The sequence below is a fragment of the Ptychodera flava genome, chromosome 7, assembly GCF_041260155.1.
Source record: "Ptychodera flava strain L36383 chromosome 7, AS_Pfla_20210202, whole genome shotgun sequence".
NCBI lineage: Eukaryota > Metazoa > Hemichordata > Enteropneusta > Ptychoderidae > Ptychodera > Ptychodera flava.
This window is the reverse complement of record NC_091934.1, coordinates 17819765-17840241: the sequence shown is the minus strand read 5'-3', so window position 1 is coordinate 17840241 and position 20477 is coordinate 17819765. Positions and strand designations below refer to the sequence as shown.

The following is a 20477-nucleotide window of genomic DNA, read 5'->3' as shown; positions in this document are numbered from 1 at the left end:
ATCACTTAAAAGGTGATAAACATTGTTAAAGGACTGCCCGCTCAATGCCATGATTTTGACCACTGCAAACGACCATGCAGGGTCTCGGAAGCTGTTATACAATTAATTGGCTGAATTTTACCGTTATAATTGAATAATACAAATGGACTCACTAAGTTCCTGTGAATAATGACAATCGACCAATTAGATATAACTTGGCCAGTACGCTGCACATCAGCAGGGAACGACCTGAGCTCTGTGCGTATCGTTTCTGCCAAGTGACACCAGAGATGTTGACCGCTGCGTCGATCAACACCATTCCTTGTGCGGGCAAAAATCGGAATCTTTCTCCAGCTATCAAACATTATAGTCGTGGGCTAGAGGGGGTCTACGTGCACCCCCTAACAGGACAACAAACCTGTATTTTTCAGAAGCTTTGGTATCCCTAGAATACGAAATGGACTTTTAAAATAAAAAATATAGGGATGCAATAGCTGTTACGGTCATGTTTTACAGTGTACCGCAAAATCACGATTTTGCGACCCACATGCATTTACGTCAAATCTGTCTTCTTGTAAGTCGTCTGCTGAGATTATTTTCTGTCATAACCTCACTTGTTGGTATCATTAGAAAGGCATTTTATTCCTCTTTGAGATTTCATATTGTGCTATGCAATATCTTCTACAGTATTCGTGAAATCTGACCAAAACTGACCCAATACCCCAAAGTTTAACATCGCAAATTACAGTATATCTCAAATTCTATCAAAGTTTTAGCTAGAAATAATGAAAAATGCAATGCTCTGTATGAAATCTGCTTTATTTGGTATAGGGTTATGTCAGAAATATGAAATAGACTTTTCACAGAAAAAATATTGGGACTCTACAGCTGTAACAGTCATATTTTGAAGGGTATCGCGAAATCATAGTGTTGCCGACTTGCATGCATTTTTGTTAAACCTGTCTTCCTATAAGTCATCTGCTGAGCTTGTTATTGAATATAACCTAACTTGTTAGGTGTCATTAGAAAGGAAATTGGCTATTCTTCAAAAAGACATATTGCTATATGCAATATCTTAAACAGTTTTTATGAAATATGACCAAAACTTATCCCATACCCAAAAGTTTAAATCGCTCAGTGCCAAATAAAGCAGATTTAACACAAAACATTGCCCGATTATTTTGTGTCTAGGTTAAAAATTGGTAGAACTTGACATTAGCTATGACTGTCACAGTAATTTTCGATTTAAACTTTGGGGTATGGGGAAAGTTTTAGTCTCAGCATATTTTGTGAAAAGTATACAAGATATTGCATATTACTTAAAATGAAAAACAAACGCAAAAATACGCGACGATAGTGCATAACACAGTGCTGTATTAAACAGAACTGTAAACAAAATAACCGACTCTTACATTCCCTTCAGAACTGAATACATATGTCAATGCTATATTTAGCTGTCATAACGGTGCATTGCTGCATTAAAAGTCAAACCACAGAACTGTTGCTATAAAAAAATACTAAAGCAACGCTGCCATGCATTTATCTCTGCGTACGTGCATTCCAAGGTTGTTTTCATGTGTTTTGGTCGTTCTTGTCGGTGAAGAATAAAAACATTTGAGACGAAAAAACGCATCACCGAAACATTTTTGCTATATGTATAGGAGGAAAAACATACTTTTTTTCTTGGCCTAATAGCACAGTCAACAAACTATGGAGGGATACGCAATTACATTCTGGAGTTAGAGAGGGCAAGGCTGAAGGAAAATATGTCATGAAACGTTAACGTTCAAAACCGAACGTTCAAACAATACATGAACCTAAGCTTGGCGTTTCCCTTCAAACAAACTCAAATCCTAGTTGCGCAGGAGGTGTGACTAGGCTGAATAAGACAAAGGGCATCACTGATCAAAAAACAAGCTCACGCAGACAGGTATACGTACAGGTATCTTGGATCAGTAGGGGTATATTTATTCAAGTTCAAATCATCTACAAACTAGCCAACTACAGGTCACTTGTTTTACCCTATTGAAATGCAAATGAAGCTAAACAATACAGATGAGTTATGCTGCCTTATTGGTTAAACACTAATAAACTAACTGCAACTAACAGATAACTAACCTTTCGACTAAAGTCCTGAAGATTCCTAACGGTACATAGATATAGTCAACGCAATATAATACATTCTTATAAAGAAAGTCACTTGCAGATAGGGGAATCGATCCCAGGGATCGAGTTTGTTCTATTCTGTAAGAGGATTATGAAGGTGTCATAGCCTTCTGTTTTCCATTGCAATTGTAATCTAGTAAGTAAATTTCCTGGCAAGACAATCTGACGCCTGAACCATGCCTTTACAGGAATATATTGAATACATGAATAAAGCTTGCATTATAGTTAAAGGCCTTGCTGAATATCAAGTAAGATTACAATATATATAACATAGCACTAATTGTCTAAACTCATATGATAATGAGCCGAAAGTAATTGTAAATCAGAAGTACATTAAGAAAGAAAACAATATTCAATTTATAAACAAAAATGTGTGGAGTCAATTGCCAGTTAGGTTGCAGGTAAATAAGTGCGGGTAGGGAGGTAAAGGCTAGTGGCTGGAAGCCGGGCGGCATCGAAAACTGCTGGTAAAACAGACTGAGCAATGGGTCCAGTGACCCACTTATAAAGGCAAAAATGTTGCTTATAGAAATATGACCTTCACAGTGCGAATGTGACTCGAAAGGCAATGAGTTTGCTTCTGGAAATATGACCTTCACAATAGAAACGTGACAAAAAAGATAAGCTTTCTATTGGAAATCTGACCTTCACAATGCAAATGTGATTTTATATAATGAAATCAAAAACACATTCTTTATATTTTACAAGTTTCGTTTGCCCGCATGGCTTTCACTGCCGAAGGGTGAGTCTAAAATCCAATCAGTGGTTTTGTTATTGTTATCAACAAAATCACTTATAAATGTCTGACTTGTGGCATCTTTCATCAACGAATCGTCGTACACTGGATTTACGATTTTCTGGCAAACCACTTGGCTTGTAGCGTCAACTTTTTCGGTCCACTTTCTGTTCCTTTTCCAGGTTATACACTGTCCGATGATGCAAATGAAACCGCCGAGCAAATGAAAGCCGCCAAGTGCGTAAAACGAGTAGTCGTAATTACCTGTGACGTCATATATCCACCCTGTGCAGAGAAGAAAAACAGGTAATAGTAAGGCGGCTGCGTAGTTTTCTTTTTGAATGTGCAAATTCACCTGTGCGTGCGAATCAATGAGTTTGTTTCAGAAATAACCCGAACCTCTGTAGGCTACCATGATGCATGAGATTTTCTTACAACGCGCAATATATAGCACTTGCCTAGCGGCTCCTGCTATATTCAACAAAATTTACGCAATCTAGTGCACACCAACATGCGTACAGGATATTGCCGTGATATTATTCCCAAATTTGAGCATTTTTTCGTTAAAACTTGTTTTCTTTCTCAAATGCTTCATTTTGCACCGAATCCGTGACTAACCAGTTGCAATACGGCCAATATTTGCGCATGCATCGTTTTGCACCCGACTGATGGATATACATTACAGGCTATTTCAAACGATCAAGACCTTATTTTATTCACCGAGTTGAGCCAAGTATTACATCCTACCGCTCTAGCGATGACACTTAGAGTAACGGAGACCGGTTCAGGATATTACTAACATTGCAAACATCTTCATCAGACGAATATTCACTAGTTATAGTAACATTTTTTAAAACAGGTAAAACAGCGTACGCAAGTCCTACATTGTTGTACTGGCTACATACGTTCAAATTGTACTTAATTTATACACAGTCCCTCTATGGACTGTGTTTTATATGATGACACCCTAAAGGGTCAGATCACTAATAATCCGAAATTTATGTGCGAAGAAACTAATGTGTCGTTTAAATCGACAGAGAGTAGGATTTACTCAGGGAGTTTACCGGGCTCGCCATATTAGTAAGTACTTGTTGCCCAGAAACAACTCAGGTCGAGGTCATAGCAGAGGTCATTGCCTCTTTATGATGAAAAAATTACTATATATGGCAACATTCCTAATTTACTAAATAAAAAATGTAAATATTATTGACATCAGATTTACAGCTCTATGTGCAATTTTGTACGAATGTGTATCTACTAAATATTTGGTCACCTTTTATGCAGATATGCCAAATAAAAGTTATGGACGCCAAGAGTAGAGCTGGTATTGGCCAGCAGTATTGTTCTTAGCTTCTATTTCTATGTTCCCATTTATGACAATCCTACATCAAAGTGTCATTTCTTATCTAGTAAGTAGTGCAATTTAGTACAAACCTGCCAGTGGCGGTCCTAAAAGGAAACCAATCCCGGCTGGAAACATAAATGTTCCAACACCGATGACCATGTTGTTGGTTCCCACATATTCCCTCGTTAAAACAGGAGATATAGACAAGTAGACTCCAGATCCCAATCCCATGACAAGGCTTAGTACAACAAAGCCACCATAGGTGTCCGCCAGTTGAGGTATGAGAAAAGCGACCCCAACGGCGAGGATGCTAACGATGTATATGTTAGTGGCCGATATGAATCTATGTTGAACTAGAAAAGCGCCACCCACTCTACTTGCAATGCTCCCAATACCAACGATAGAGACAAGCCAAGCAGTTTGCTGTAGAGTTCCCACTCCTTCAACCTTTGCACGGGCTTGCATATGTACGACCCACCGAACATCCCCAAAACAACAAAAAAGAAAGAAATAACGAATATCGTGAATCTCAAATAGGTAAAGAAGATAATATGCAGGTAAAGAGAACAATCACAACTTCGCTTAGGTGTTATGTTCTCGACCTGCTTACCACCATCATCTTTGTCGTCTGTCTCATCGGGTTCCTGAGAGAGGTCATCACTCTCGTTTCTTGCTCTGCTGTTCCCTATTAAAGGTCTCAACAGCGCACCACTGATGTCAACATGAGCGCCTATGGCCGACAGAATAAGCATTGAGCCCCGCCATCCGTATTTGTCTATGCTAGCCTGAAGCAAGGGAGGCATTACAAGCACACACACGCCGCTTCCAACCATCGCAATACCATTGACAAGTGAGTGCTTCTTAGGAAAATAAATTGCAAGCATTGCCAGGTTAGGAGACGGGCCCATGCCTAATCCAATCCCTGAAATAGAAGAGAGAAATTCAGAGGAAGAATTTAGAAACGCCATGATCCATCAAAAGAATTTTATTTGACTTAAAACCAATTAAATTCTTCAAATGTGGATAACGTTTACTTTATCATTCATCTGTGAACAGAGAATCATAGTCATTCAGCGTAGTCAGGATTTCATAAATTTTTCGTTGCATCACACTGTGAGTAGTGATGCTACTGAAGACAGGGAATAGCATACCAGAAACTATAGGCAGGACGTTCATCGGCAATAATCAACCGTCAACATTTTCTCTGGCGGTATCGTAACAAGATCAAAACAAACGCAAGAAACCATTTTGCTGTTTTTACATGTTACTGAGTGAAAGTGTTCTAACCTACACAGTGTACAATTTTTCTAACGTGCATGGAGCAATAGACAGTGGAGCATAAGCAAATTATCTCGAATGAAACCCAGGATACATACCCGCGACGACGCCTATACTCCCATACAAGTAAACTATATTGGTTGCGAAGTAACTGATGAAGAATCCTGATGAAATCAGCATTCCACCGACCATTACTGTAAGACGATGTCCGAACAATTTTGCAGTCACTGAACCCAAAATTCCTAAATAATCGAAAGCACAAAAACAAGAACAAATAAAAAATTGCCACTCAACATATTTTGAAAATACTTCAAGTGTATCAATTTGTCAAAATCGAGCGACAGTCTCAAAAGAAATGCGCAAAAATGCTGCAAGTAATAAAAAAGCTGCGACATTTTGTGTAGATTTTGCATACAAGTATAAGAGGAAGGTGGCATCGAGTGCCATTACTTTGTAGCCGTGTGATCGGAGTAATTCTAACTTTCAAAAGAGGAGAGAGCACAACTGTTCTGTCAGGATAAACTTCAGAACTACGAATGGGAATATTACTCTGAGGGTTTGCGGAACAATACAGGGAAGATGATTGCGTGGCCCTTATATTCAAAGTTTATATGGTGGTCTTTTAAACTGACGGAAATACATTGTTATTCTAACTTGCCAATGATGTGTTCTATCGTTACTATGACAATAGTATAACAAATAATTAAGAAAACACTTTCACACCGGTGCAAAAAAACATCGCTGATGAGATAGAAAAAATCCATGATGTATCTTCAGCGCTGGATCCAAAGTAGCGTTTTATATCAATATACAGAGGACTTAGAGACTGTGCTAAACCGCCGGTCATGAACTGCACGATGAATCCTGCCACAACGACCATCCATCCCCAGCCGCCATCAGGTCCTGTCCGAATTTGGTCAGTTGTCTTATCACTCATCTAAAGCACAAATATAGAATGAGGACAGATACAATTATTGTCCAACAATCAGCATTTCAATAAAGTAGCAATCATTTTATAAAAAAGTTTACGAACCTGTCATTAAAACGAAACAGGAAAAAAACCAAGATAGAAACATTCATTATTCAATAACTCCGGTGCAAGTTCAAGGACTACTTTTGATTTATGGTTCCAGAGAACTGAAACAATACAGTGTCACTTGAAAATAATTTATACATACATCATCATGAAAGGTCATTCTCATTGAAAATAAACATTCATAAATTATTATGAAAACAAAGAGTTAAAGTGATCTTGTGTTAGTTATTCTTTTTTATGACAATACAACTTCCTTTAAATTGTTACTTTGTTCTGTATTATCAACCACAGTGTCTTGCACTCTCCGAGCATTTTACTGCCATTTCATTCTTCAGAGGTCCACCATTAAGGTGAAGGGTAAAAAGGTATGTTGAAATACCCAGTGTTTTTAAAAAGCTTGCGTAAATATGGGCAAAAAGTGAATTTTAAGTCCGACCAAAATTTATATTTTGGCGATATATTTACTTGATTTAGCTGTTTTTTTGACAGTTTTGATGTCTGTTTTATACATATGTTATACTAGCTGACAAACTAAAGTCTGGGCATTTCTGTCATAAATATACATAAATATTATCAAAAGATACAGCATCTACTATCCCTTACATGTATAAGACTGTACTCACAAATGAGAAACAACAGACTTTTAGTGAAGAAAGGATGGTTCATTAACCCACTGAACGTGTTGGCTGGTAACATTGTTATTACCCACTGAAGTTGTTTATGTATTGGTGTACTCTTTCAATGATATTAGTGATTGACATCAATAAACAGTTCTGGCCATTTGCTTTTGCACAGTATGGGTACAATGCAACCACGGCTCATTAATACTGTATTCACACTTCCACCCGTTTTTAATTCCTACACTACATTGGACATGACAACAGTCAAAGCGAAACAGAATAACAGAGTGTTTATTTTCCAAGAGGGTTAACCAACTTTCAATGTTGACATAAAATAATCCTTATTGTCTTTCGCCTTTGATTTGTTTCACTTTGTTTGAGAACACAAATACAAACTGACGATACTCATTGACCTTTAGTATTACACAGACAGAAGTTATTTTGCCACATTATTTCAAAACCACACTAGCTGTAGCGTGATAAACAACGCTCTTGCTAATGGGCGCACCTGAAACATACTGAGGCAAATATTAATTATGAAAAGAATCATATTTGCTTAGGGCCTTTCCAACTTTATAAAGAAATATAACCCCGGACATAATGTTGCTTCGTAAAGTTGTTCAGAATGGGCCCAGCATTGTTATAAGCTTTCCAAGCTTATGTTATTTAGATATATCAAACATGAAATGCACGAATGAAAACACTACGAGCATACAAACGAACAGCAGACTTGAAGATTCCACTGTTCCTACATATATAAATAAGTGCATATACCTTAGACCGCAATAATCAGTTGTAAACTGTACAGTGTATTTGGAGAGAAGTAACAAACGGAAAATGCATTATATATCATATATAAAATTTACCGGACAAAGGATCTACTACGGTTCCCACTGTGACAAAGTGGGTCTTGCTCGCACATATGGGCGCCCAGTGAAAGTGATATACGATACAGTCTCGATTATCTTACAGGCTGTGTGTAAATTGAATTTTTGTGATGCACGTAGAACAAACAGTGAATGTTATGATATAATTTCAAAGACTAAGACATTAAATATTTTACAACTTCACTGACCGTAAATTTCACTTGACTTTGCAGTCTTTTTGTTCCAATTGTAAATTATAACCTCTACTGTCAAAGTTGTTCGGCAATGCTATCATATTCGCAGCCTGGATGTGTATACTGTCCGATTTAATTGTTGACAGCTATGTTTCAATCCGTAATACTATTTGTTTCTCGATATGAACGTCGCACATTAAACAAAAGAAATCAAGTTCTTGAGGCTTATTGAATATACATTATTTTTTGTAGGGAGATCAATGAAAAATACATGTTTAAAGAATTAAAATTATGATAATTAACATTTGAATTCCACATGACCGTGCGTTTAGTTGTGTTGTACCACCAAAAGTTTACTGGACTCCGCTGAGAACTTAAAAGGAATATATACTCTTGGAAGGAGACGTCAAAATAGGGAAATGGTATACAGTGAAAATAAAGAGCGGGAAATGAGACCTGTAACGGCTTTGGTAAGAGTAATATTTTGCTACTTCCATGTGAACAATTTATGGCAAAAGTGTTTGTGATTTGCTCAACATGGAACAACATGGCAAATCTTTTGAGGCTGAAAAACTAGTACAGTGACAAGCTTCCCAAAAGGGCAAAATTGCATCAAAAGGCCAAATGTGAGGCTACATAACTTGCATCCTGTGTAATGTTTTCTTGTAAAGAACAACAACTCTTTGATTTATTATAGGCCACTATTCAATCTCTATCACCAGTGTTTGCGTGAACTCAAGTCTGGATGATCTTAATCGATTCAGCGCGCGGTGAAAGTCCCCACCGTTTTTTTAACTTTCCAATTGACGAGCAAACAGTAACAAGGTCAGTTTGGTTCGAGTTAGATCTCCGTCTCAAAGGTCGATAACATGTCAAGCACCATGAGCAAGCCGGCAGCCAGCATAAAGTCGTTTCGTTGTAAGTCCATATTAAATTGAGAAATATTGGGGCTGTACATGTTACCGGAAATATATTGTTCATCGGCCCCGCACTAGAACAATGTCGTTCCTCTGATCTGAGTTGCTCAAATGATTGCTTGCACCGGTAGGTAACAGATAGACGTCACTGTGCAAATTTTATGTGTGGGGATTTGCCCCCTTAGGTTTTGTATTTTTAGGATTTCAAGTTCATTATCAAGTGAAGATATTGTTAACTTTTTGTTCACCTGATGCCAGTAACATAACACTCGATCCTTAAAGGGTGATCTATGAAAGTCATTTACACTGTATTCACAAACACCTCTGGGCAGGGGTGGGAGAATCGACAGGAGGAACTTGAAAATATCAAGGGTGTGTTTGGGGGCACTTCAAAGGATTTGGGGACTTAAATGGATCGGGAGACTCGAAACAAAACTGTCACTGATTGATATGAAATATATGTCGGGTTCTCAATTTTAGCTATATCTTTTGACTCATTTTGGACGGTTTTGTTTCGTGTATCTAATGCAGTTTCCTACTCTCCTCTCTGAAGTGTGATGAAAAGTCCAGCACAGCCATATGTATGTGCACAGTCAGTATTGTTGTAATTGCTTAAATTGAATTCAAGTCAGGACTATAATTAATCTGGCATTAATAACAATGAATACGGTCTTTACACATATTACGGATATAGCGAGTTTTGTCAAGTAAAATGTTTAGTTTACATGTAGACTACCCTGAGAAGTGAAATAATTATTTTGGGTGAAATTCCAATATCACATATTGTCTGTTGTTGTCATATATTGTCTGTTGACTGTTGTTCGTATAATAACTTTCAAACACCCTATTTGAATCAAGTACATTTGTATCAATTGTCAAACACTTATAAAAGCACATATTTATTTACTAGTTTAGTATTGTAAATACATAAATCGTAGTTTTTCAAAGAGTCCCAAGTATAATGAATCAACATTTTTCATGAAATTCCAAAATAAAATTTCTTCAACACATATGTACTGGAATTCACCCTATTTTAATCAAGTGCAATTTTTGTCAATTATCTAAGGTATAGATATATACAAATATTGCAAGTTTTATATTGAGAAAAAATATTCACAGTTTTGTATGGTGGATCAACATTTTCGTTGAAATCCTAAAATTAAAATTCTTGCACAACTGTCAACTTGAAACCACACTATTGTGTCGTTCAGATTGACCACTTTGCGTCGGTGTAGCAGCGATGCTGGGCCCGGGCCGACGTAAAATAACCGCAGTTTGGTCCCAGCAAGGGGGGTTGGGGTCAGGGCCGACGCAAATTCAATTGTGTGGACACGTTGCGTTGGCCCTGGTCCCAGTTGACCAGGCCTCCGCCATGGATCGAAGTTGAACTAGTCACCCTATTCGCACAAGACAAACGGCGTCTGAAACTAAAGTTTACACCTATCGAAAGTTTTCAATCTCAGTCTTTATCATCCCGTGTACGCAGAACCATATCTTCCCACCAACTTTTGCTCCACAAGCGAGACCATGTCATTCGATACCCAGTGCATGTAATTAGAGACGCACTGCCATAAATACCGCGCACTGGTTATTTCTCCACCGCCGTCTTACATATACCCTACGCTCATCCGATAAATGGTGAAGATCTCTCCCATGATTAAAAGGGGGAGTAGTGGTCACATTTGCCCTTCTTGTGCGTAAAAAAACGCAGGAAAATAATGAACTGTAGAAACAGCGTGCCATTATTCATATGCGCAATTTTGAACATTCACAGGTCAGAGGTCACAAAGGACGGTAAATTTACGTCGGCCCTAATTCAGACTTTCTTAATGATTTGTTCATGTAACCATCTTTACACAAGCTACTACAAGTATTTGCAGCATGCTTTAAAGAGTTAAAGGCGTGATAGTCTATCATGCACTTACCTTTGGTCTTGTGTTACCCTAAAATGTAATCCAACAAAGAAGTTAACTTCACTCGAACTGTGAAGAATGTAAGTGGAGATTATTGCCCTCTGATGACTCTCTACGATAACACTTGAATAATTCATGAGTTCGACCTCAGATAATGTAAACAGCCATTAACATCTAAATCTCCAAGTCGATCACGCCACAATGATATCAAAAGGAGCAGACCGTTTGATATTCTCGAGTATGGAAGACTTCGAAAATAAGATTCCAATAGGTTGCCTTTAATTAACAAATCCAGCAAAAGACGGCAGAAGAAATAAAATACACAAGCAGGCATCAAGTAAAAAATATCACAAGTTATTTTCCGTCATTACTTTTCATTTTCAGGGCTCCGAATTTTATGAAATATTGTATTTTTTACCAGACTAAACGCCCTGTTATGATTAATATTTTGATTCATACTTTTCCTGTTGTTCTACAAGTACCCAGTCTTTCAATCTAGTAGTATTATTACAGTAGTACGTCTTCTACAGTATTTTTTCTCACTCCCTTAAAACATGTTGGAATACTCAATTAAACTAACACACATAGCCTACACTGTATATCTCAGGTTCACAGTTGTTCTTTACAATTATGAGCCACGGTTATGATGACTTGTCAACAAAAGTTTTTGTTGTACATGAAGAGATTCCACCACCCAACCCTAACACTCAATGTTTCCAAAACTCCCCTTTTCAAATTCAAACTACACCCAACAAAACATTTACCGTGCAATTAGACAAGCACTTGCATTCAAATATATATAATTGTATGGCTCTGCATACTTACTTCTTGATTGATTTTGTCCTTCAAAGCTTAAGTGATACGACGGTCTATTTTGGAAAAGCAGCTGCATTGCAGTTAAGGTCACTTCTATGCTGCTAAAACAGATGTTGTTTGCGTTTAGTTACATAACAACTTTATGCTTTGGTTTATTTTTTTATTTTCTTTTGCCATGTCATGAAATATGTAGAAATTCATAGTAAAAAAAAGAAGACCTTGGAATCGTGCGCTCGCTAATATAATTCCTCTGACACGGAAAATAAAAAGTGCAGCAGGGAGTGAAAACATAATGCTCCTTAGTCGACCTTCAAGCCCCATCCAAATGCCCTTATTCAATCTTCCACCCTGATGTCCCAAGAATCAAATGTCTACCCCTTAGCGTGTCTTGTCGGGCACGGCTACACTGTAGACTTGCTATCTTTGAGTGACAAATAGAAAATAACCCAAGAGGAGAAATCGAAAGGGAACTCAAGGTGACACAATTACAAAGAACGTTCTCTACCGTGGTCGTAACCGACAAGACGAGTTCTACCGTTCTGTACTATTCTTAACAGAGACGACGTGGACCACAGATCTGAAATTGTAACACTTATCATTAATGGAGGCGACACCGATTTTAACATGTCTGCACTGCTGCTTTTAGAGTGCCTGTTTATGAAGCTTACGTCAAGTCGTTACAAAGAATGTCAGCTATTTCCCTTCATCTAATTGTCTATATTCTGAAAAGACAACATTGGTGGAAAATAATCGTCCCTATTTTTCCGTGCGCCCTCTTTCAGATGGATGTCACAAAAACGCAGTGTCTTGCAATCTGTGGTTTACTGTAAATTCGTATGTGAAAGGTTAAGTTTGTCTCATTCACAGGCATACTCTCTTTCATTGCAGTTAAAGGTCGCTATATCAAGTCTTAAGGATATGGGACAGTACTATGTTTCCTTATATTCAGTGGGTGTTTTGTTCTCCAACGGATTTTTATCTGAAGTCTTAACAACCGTATGGTTTACCTCGTTCTTTTTCTCCTTAAAAGCATGCAATATGTATTTTATTTCAGTGATTCCTACACGATGCTTGGCACTCAATGATAAATTCATATAAAACGATAATGGGTGTAATAATGCTAATTGTGATATTGTAATTGATTTTCGCCATGTAACGTTGTACAATTCTATCCTTTGACAGTTCATCGCTGCTAAATATTTGTATAAGGTAAAATCAATTTTCTTCAAGTTCAATAATGTCATTTACACTTAGCCACGTAAAACCATGCTTTCGCTCCTAAACGAATTATGTTGTGTTGCGTTGTCTAACAATGATAAATCAGATATCAGAGACTTTTTTGGCGTTTTCATGATTTGGTCCGTCAAGGTAAGCGATGAAAGTAAATGAAGCCTACTTGTCAAGAAGGAAATCCTTTGTTGCGTATTCAAGTGCATGTAGTATCAAAGCACACTTTACTTTGTCTTTAAAGCTAGCTAGCTAGGCACATCATAATGAAAGCTGTAAAGTGATCTTGTGTTAGTAATCCTCTTTAGGGTAGCTGTAATTTATGACAAAGAACTTCTTTCAAATCATTTTTCTGTGTTATCAAACATAGTGTCTTGTACTCTCTGGGCATTTTAATCCCAATTAATTCTTGAGAGGTCCACCATTAAGGTGAAGGATTAAAATGTATGTCGAAATACCCATTGTTAAGCTTTTAAAAAAGCTGGGATATGTTTTTGGCAACATGTGAACTTTAAGTCCAGACCAAAATTCATATATTGGCGATATATTTACCTTGAGCTATATTGAGTTCTGGACAGATTTGATGTATTTTATACATACGTATGCTACGTTGACAAACTAAAGTCGGGCATTTCTGTCATGAATAGACAGAAATATTGTCAAAAGATACACACCTACTGTCCCTTAAATATGCTAAGCTATACTCACAAAAATTGGCTGGTAACATTGTTATTACCCACCGAAGTTGTTTAGGTACTGGTGTGCTCTTTATTGTGATATTGTGATTGACATCAATATACGTACAGCAATTCTTGGATCTGCTTTTGCACAGAATGTGTTAAATACATCCACAGTTAATTAAAAAAAGTACATTCACACGTCGACCAATTTTGAAATTCTTGTACTACATTGGACATGTCAACAATAAACCGGAACAGAATGGTGGAGTGTTAATTTTCCAAGGTGGGTAACCACATTTTGATATCGATAAAATGATCCACCTTTCGCCTTTCATATTTTTAACTTTGCTTCCAGATCACAAATACAAAATGATTATACTCATTGAACTTAAGTATAAAATAGAGAAAAAATATTTACCACAATGGTATACAACCACACTACCTGTACTGTGATAAACAAAGATTTGCAAATGGGCGCACCTAAAACAAACCGGACCAACAATCATATTTTCTTAGGCCCTCCCTAGCTTTATTAAGTGAAGCAATTTAGCCCCATGCATAATGGTGCTTTGTAAAACTGTTCAGATTGGTCCAGTATTTTAGAAGCCTTACCAGTTTATGTTATTTAAATATATTAAATTTGAAATATACGAATGAAAACACTAAGAGCATTACACTAACATAAGACTTGAAAGCTTCCACTGTTTTCTACATATACAAATAATTATATATACCTTAGACCGTATTAATCAGTTGTAAGGGGTACAGTGTATTGGGAAAGAAATTACAAAAGAAAAAGGAATCATATCTAAAATTTATTTGACAAATGATCTACTATGGTTCCCACTTCGGCAAGGTGTGTCTTGCTCGCACACCTGGGCGCCCAGTGAAAGCGATATACGGTACAATGTCGATTATCTTACAGGTTGTACATTATTGTGACGCAATTAGAAGAACAAACGGTGAATGTTATGATGTAATTTCAAAGGCTAAGGCATTAAATGTGTTACAACTTCACTTACCGTAATTTTCACTGGACTTTGTAGTCTTTTTGTTCAAATTGTAAATTTAAAACATAAATTATACTCTCAAAGATATTCTGAAATTCTATCATATTCGCAGCCTGGATGTGTATACTTTCCGATTCCGATTTTATTGTTTACAGCTATATTTCAGTCCGAAATATTATTTTTGTCGACATGAACGTCGCATATTGGGCAACAGAAACCAAGTTAATGAGGCCGATTGAGTATATGTTACTTTCTATAGGCATATGAATTAAAAATACATGTAGGAATGAAATTGAGCCAATATAATTAACATTTAAAAACCTGAACACGGGTCGAAATTTACTTTGAAGGGGTATTTAGTTGTGTTATACCACCAAACGTTGACTGGAATGCGCTAAAAATTTAAAAGGAATTATTACTCGAAGAAACGAAATGTTCTGTTCTTATCACAGTAGGTTGACACGAATTCCTAGATACGTTTCTTGACTGGCAAATATTATATTTTGCTGAAAATTAATCTTGCATTGCCAAAGGAGATGTCAAAATAGGGAAAATGTATTCAGTGAAAATATAGTGAGGAAATTGAAACTCGTAGCTGCTTTGGTAAGAATAATATTTTGTTACTCCCAGGAGAAAAATGAATGCCAAAGGTATTGGTGATCTTCCTCAACCTGAAACAACATGGCAAATATTTTGACGCTGAAAAACTAGAACAGTGACAAGCGCCCGCCCTAAAGGACAAATGTGAGACTACATAACTTGCATCTCCTTAATCTTTCCTTGTAAAGAATTACATCTTTTGGATAAATTATAGGTTGCTGTTCAATCTTAAGGTGGAACGCGCCTCGGGGACAAATATTCTCAAACTTTTCCAATTCTTTTCTGATCTACCACTTGTGGGGGCTCATCTTAAAGCTTCTTGGTTTAAAACAACTTTCCATCGTCTAAGTTTTTCGAAATTTTATTTTTCCTCATAGATCTAGAGTTAACACAGGGAGGCGGCCATTTTGAATTTCAAATATCGGGAAATCGCAGGTAATTTGCCATTCTAGTACCAAAGTTTGCACGGTGACCCCTCGGTGACCTCTGATTTTTATTTCTGATTTGGTAAGAAAATGGTAGAAAGCCTCATTAAGGAAAGTTTGAGTAAAAGTTAAAGTCTTTCACTTTCGAGGTGCATACTACCTTAATCACCAGTGTTTGCGTGAACTCAAGGCTGGATTCTTTAAATCTATTCAGCACGCGGTTAATGTCCCCACCGTTTCTTTTCAACTGATATATTATAGGCCACTATTCAATCTTAATCACCAGTGGATGTATGAACTCAAGTCTGGATAAGCTAAATCTATTCAGCGCGCGATGAATGTCCCCACTGTTTCTTTTCAACTTCAGATTGACGAACAAACAGTAACATCGAATAACATGTTTGGTAATTTATGTAATAACGTGGGTGTGGTTCTAGTTAATCTCCGTCGCAAAGGTCGGTAATATGTCAAGCACCATGAGCAAGTCGTTTTCTTTGAGACTGTGGATAGTAAACAATCGGGTAGTAGCACTTTGCGGGGTTTTATAGTCTTTTTTATGTTATAGAAATCGCCGTCTGACTGTAAAAATCACTCGGAACGCTATCAACTTCACACCCTGTATGTGTATAATTTCCGACGTTACTATTGACAGCTATGTTTTAGTTTTGTTTAGAGTCCGGAATACTATTTGTTTGTCGACACGAACATCGCATATTGGACAACAGAAATCAAGTTGCTAAGGTTGAAAAATTGCATATTACTTTATTTAGGTGTATGACTGAAAGATACATGTAGGATGAAAATTATGCATATGTAATTAACCCAAACGCGGGATGATATTTACTTTGAATTTCATTCTGTATGTTTAGTATTGTTATACAACTGAAACTTATACGAGAAAGCGCTGATAACCTAAAACGCATATATACTCGAAGACAAGAAATGTTCTGTGCTCAACGTAGAAGGTCGATACAAAATTCCTGGCTAAGTTTCTTGACTGGCAAATATCATATTTGGGTGTACCTTAATCTTGGAGGGAGGTGTCAAAATAGGGAATACGTAGTTAGAGGGAAAATGAGACTGGTACCTGCTTTGGTCAAAACAACTTTTCGCTTCTTCCATGCGAAAAATGTACGGAAAAGCATTTGTGATCTTTTAAGGTTGATCGTTTTAGGTTGAAAAAGTAGCGAGGCAACAAGCCCCGAAAAGCATTTCCAGTTGATTATCAAGTGAACATTGTCAATTAATTGCTAATTTTAATATTTAATGAACTTTCCTAATTAGTGCGCTATGTCCAGAAATAATGCACTAAATTTGATGAAACATGATAAAGATGTTAATCTCCAAGAACTCAAATAATTTGCGAAGACATTTAGCAGTATCATGTCAATTAATTGCTAATTTTCATATTTAATTAACTTTAATAATAAGTGTTCTAGGTCTAGAAATACTACAGCAAATTTGATGAAATTTGATGCAATAGCATGCAAAAACATCTGGTCGTAGTACGTCAATTAATTGCGTATTTGCATATTTAATGAATTTTCCTAATTAGTGTGCTATGTCCAGAAATACTGCAACAATTAGATGAAACTTGGTCTAGATGTTGATCTCAATGTGTTGTAGTAGCATGCAAAGACATTAAGTCGCATCATGTGACGTCAATTAATTGCGTATTCGCATATCTAATGAACGTTCTTAATTAGGCTGATATGTCAGAAATACTTCATAAGATTTGTTGAAAGTTGGTATAGATGTTGAGCTCATGTTTCTTTAACTGTGTGTAAAGACGTCTATCAGGATCATATTAATTAATTTTTTATTTGCACATTTAATAAACTTTCCTAATTAATGTGATATAACCAGAAATACTACATAAAATATGATGAAACATGTTACAGATGTTGATCTTCCAGTAGTGAAAAAGTGTTCTATAGTAGTGACATCCAGTTGATAAATAATTAATTGACTTATTTAATGACCTTTTGTGATTAGAGTGGCATCCTGGATTGGCTAAACAGGGAAACAATGTTTGTAATTAGAGATTTATATTATGATAACTGAATTTAATCTGATGACACTTGCAGCGGATGTTGAGCAGTATCTAAAGCTAATTATAGGAAGTCTCTTCTGTACTGAACATATGGACATTTTTGGTTCACATATGGCTTTCTGACTTTTTTATATCAAGAGCCATCACTAAGACATGCCTGGACAAGTTTCTAGCAGATTAGGTGATTTTTTGACATTTCCATAGCAGGGCATGCAATACCTAATTCTGTCCAACTTGGACAACATAACATACATACATACATACATACATACATACATACATACATACATACATACATACATACATACATACATATCAATAAAGGGCACTCTCACTGAAAATAAACATCCATAAATTATCATGAAAAGAAAGAGTTAAAGTGACCTTGTGTTAGTAATTCCTTTTAGAGTAGTTGTAATTTATGGCAATACAACGTTTTTCAAATTGTTATTTTGTTCTGTATGATCAAGTACGGTGGTTTCAATTGGGTTCTAACTAACGACGTACGGTACCCAGTCACCTAGCGGATAGGCCACAGAAAAAACAGCTCGGCTAAATCCCAAATCTCAAAAAGATTGGTTCAATAACCGAGCTAAGTTGTTACAATTTTTCTAACGTAGTGTCTCGTACTCTCCGAGCATTTTAATCCCAAGTTATGCTGGACAGGGCCGCCATAAAGGTGAAGGGTTAAAATGCACGTTGAAATATCCAGTGTTAAGCTTTTTAAAAAAGCTTGCATATGAATGTTCAAAAAGTGAATTTTAAGTCATATATTCATATATTAGCGATATATTTACCTTGAGTAATATTGATTTTGGACAGTTTTGATATCTATGCTGACGTTACAGGCTTTGCTTTTTGATCTTCCTTAATCTGAAGCAACATGGCAAATTTTTAGAGGCTGAAAAATAGCACATTGACAAGCCTCCCTAAATGGGCAAATGTGGGACTACATGACTTGCATTCTATATAATCTTTTCTTGTAGAGAACAGCACTTTTATAGGCCACTGTTCAACCTTTATCACTACTGTTTGCGTGAACTCAAGTCTTGATGACAATAATCTGTTCAGCGCGGGGTGAATGTCCCCCGCCGTTTCTTCTAAACTTTCCAATTGACACACAGACAGTATTGTCGAATAACATGTTTGGCAATTTATGTGATAAGGTCAGTTTGATTCGAGTTAAATCTCCGTCGCAAAGGTCGGTAATATATCAAGGACCATGAGCAAGTCGTTTTCGTTGAGACTGTGGATAGTAAAAAATCGGGGAGTAGCACTTTGCGGGGTTTTATAGTTTTGTTTATGTTATAGAAATCGCCGTCTAACTGTACAAAGCATTAATCTCCCCCTACTCTCAAAATCACTCGGAACGCTGTGACTGAAAAATACATGTAGGATGAAAATTATGCAAATGTAATTCAGCCAAACGCGGGATGAAATTTACTTTGAATTTCACATGCGTTATGTTTAGTATTGTTATACAACTAAAACTTATACGAGAAAGCGCAAAGGTTGGTAATACGTCAAGCACCATGAGCAAGCCGGCAGCCAACATAAAACCGTTTTCGTTGTGAGTCCGTATTAAATTGCGAAATATTGGGGATGTACATGTTACCGAAAATATATGTCATTGTTATTCGGCCTTGCACTAAAACTATGTCGTTCCGCTCATTTGCTCTAATGATTTCTTACATGGGTAGGTAATAAATTGATTTCCCTGGGCAAGTTTTATGTGTTGGGTTTTACACCCTTACAGTCTTTACACATATTACAGGCATAACAAATTTTGTCGAGGAAATATTTATTTTACATTTAGACTACCATGAGAAGTGAAATGATCATTTTGGGTGAAATTCTAATATCATTTTTGTTGTACGCATCTTAACTTTCGAACACCCTATATGAATCAAGTACGTTTGTATCAATTGATAAACACTTTTAAAAGCACAGATTTGGTTAGTTTTGTATTGCAAAAGCATTATTCATAGTTTTTTTCATAGACTCCCATGTATAGTGAATCAACATTATCGATGAATTCCAAACATCAAATTTTTTGTTCACACATGCATTTTTACCTACCAGTTTAAGTAAAGTAATTTACATGAATCATTACACATATATTAATGTTGAGATACAGGTTGTTATCTTTATGGAGAAAATGTTCATAGTTTGCCCAACATACTCCCATGTAGTATTATTTGACATTTCATTTGTGGACGAAGTACTATATCGGCCACATTTTGCTATCTTTGAGGGGGACTTCAAATTATAGCAAGTCAGATGGGGGAATTTGAACGGATTGCAAGTTTGGTAGGGGGCATTTGAAAAAAATCTGAGAACTTTTTTGGAATCCCCCACCGGTGTTTGTGAATAGAGCCTTTCTTAACGATTTGCTCATGTATCCATCTTTACACAAGCTACCACAAATATTGCAATGTTTTAAAGAGTTGTAGGCGTGACAGTGTATCATGCACTTACCTTTGGTCTTATGTTAGCCTAAAATGTAAACGGCCCTTTGAGTCGCTGCGCGATTTAGTTTGATAACATTCGAATTAAAATACAATGAAGAAGTTACCATACTGGAACTGTGAACAATGTCAGTGTAGATCTTCGCCC

General features: G+C 36.6%; 1 protein-coding gene across 3 annotated transcripts; it reads right to left on the bottom strand.

Annotated features, from left to right (window-relative positions):
* Nucleotides 1–1440: 1440 nt before the first annotated feature.
* Nucleotides 1441–20477, bottom strand: LOC139136922 (monocarboxylate transporter 12-like). 3 transcript variants are annotated; one of them, XM_070704779.1, is made up of 6 exons: nucleotides 20340–20477; nucleotides 11063–11964; nucleotides 6228–6441; nucleotides 5603–5746; nucleotides 4837–5148; nucleotides 1442–3166 (listed from the first exon to the last, which is right to left on the bottom strand). In XM_070704779.1, exons 3-6 carry the CDS (start codon nucleotides 6439–6441, stop codon nucleotides 2847–2849), a joined length of 990 nt encoding a protein of 329 aa, XP_070560880.1. In that variant the 5' UTR covers nucleotides 11063–11964; nucleotides 20340–20477; the 3' UTR covers nucleotides 1442–2846. The 3 variants fall into 3 exon arrangements, 2 of the variants coding, with proteins under 2 accessions (XP_070560882.1, XP_070560880.1); XR_011553271.1 differs by having other exon boundaries at nucleotides 1446–3166; nucleotides 4316–5148; XM_070704781.1 differs by lacking the exon at nucleotides 11063–11964 and having other exon boundaries at nucleotides 1441–3166; nucleotides 20340–20471.

What these genes read in the sequence shown, in the direction of transcription:
- LOC139136922 (XM_070704779.1), bottom strand. Translation starts at nt 6,441, where the DNA reads ATGAGTGATAAGACAACTGACCAAATTCGGACAGGACCTGATGGCGGC. An exon ending in AGCGATGTTTTTTTGCACCG is followed by an intron (nt 5,747 to 6,227) that starts GTGTGAAAGTGT and finishes TCGATTATTTAG; the next exon opens with GAATTTTGGGTTCAGTGACT. An exon ending in AGACGACAAAGATGATGGTG is followed by an intron (nt 3,167 to 4,836) that starts GTAAGCAGGTCG and finishes TTCTCTGCACAG; the next exon opens with GGTGGATATATGACGTCACA.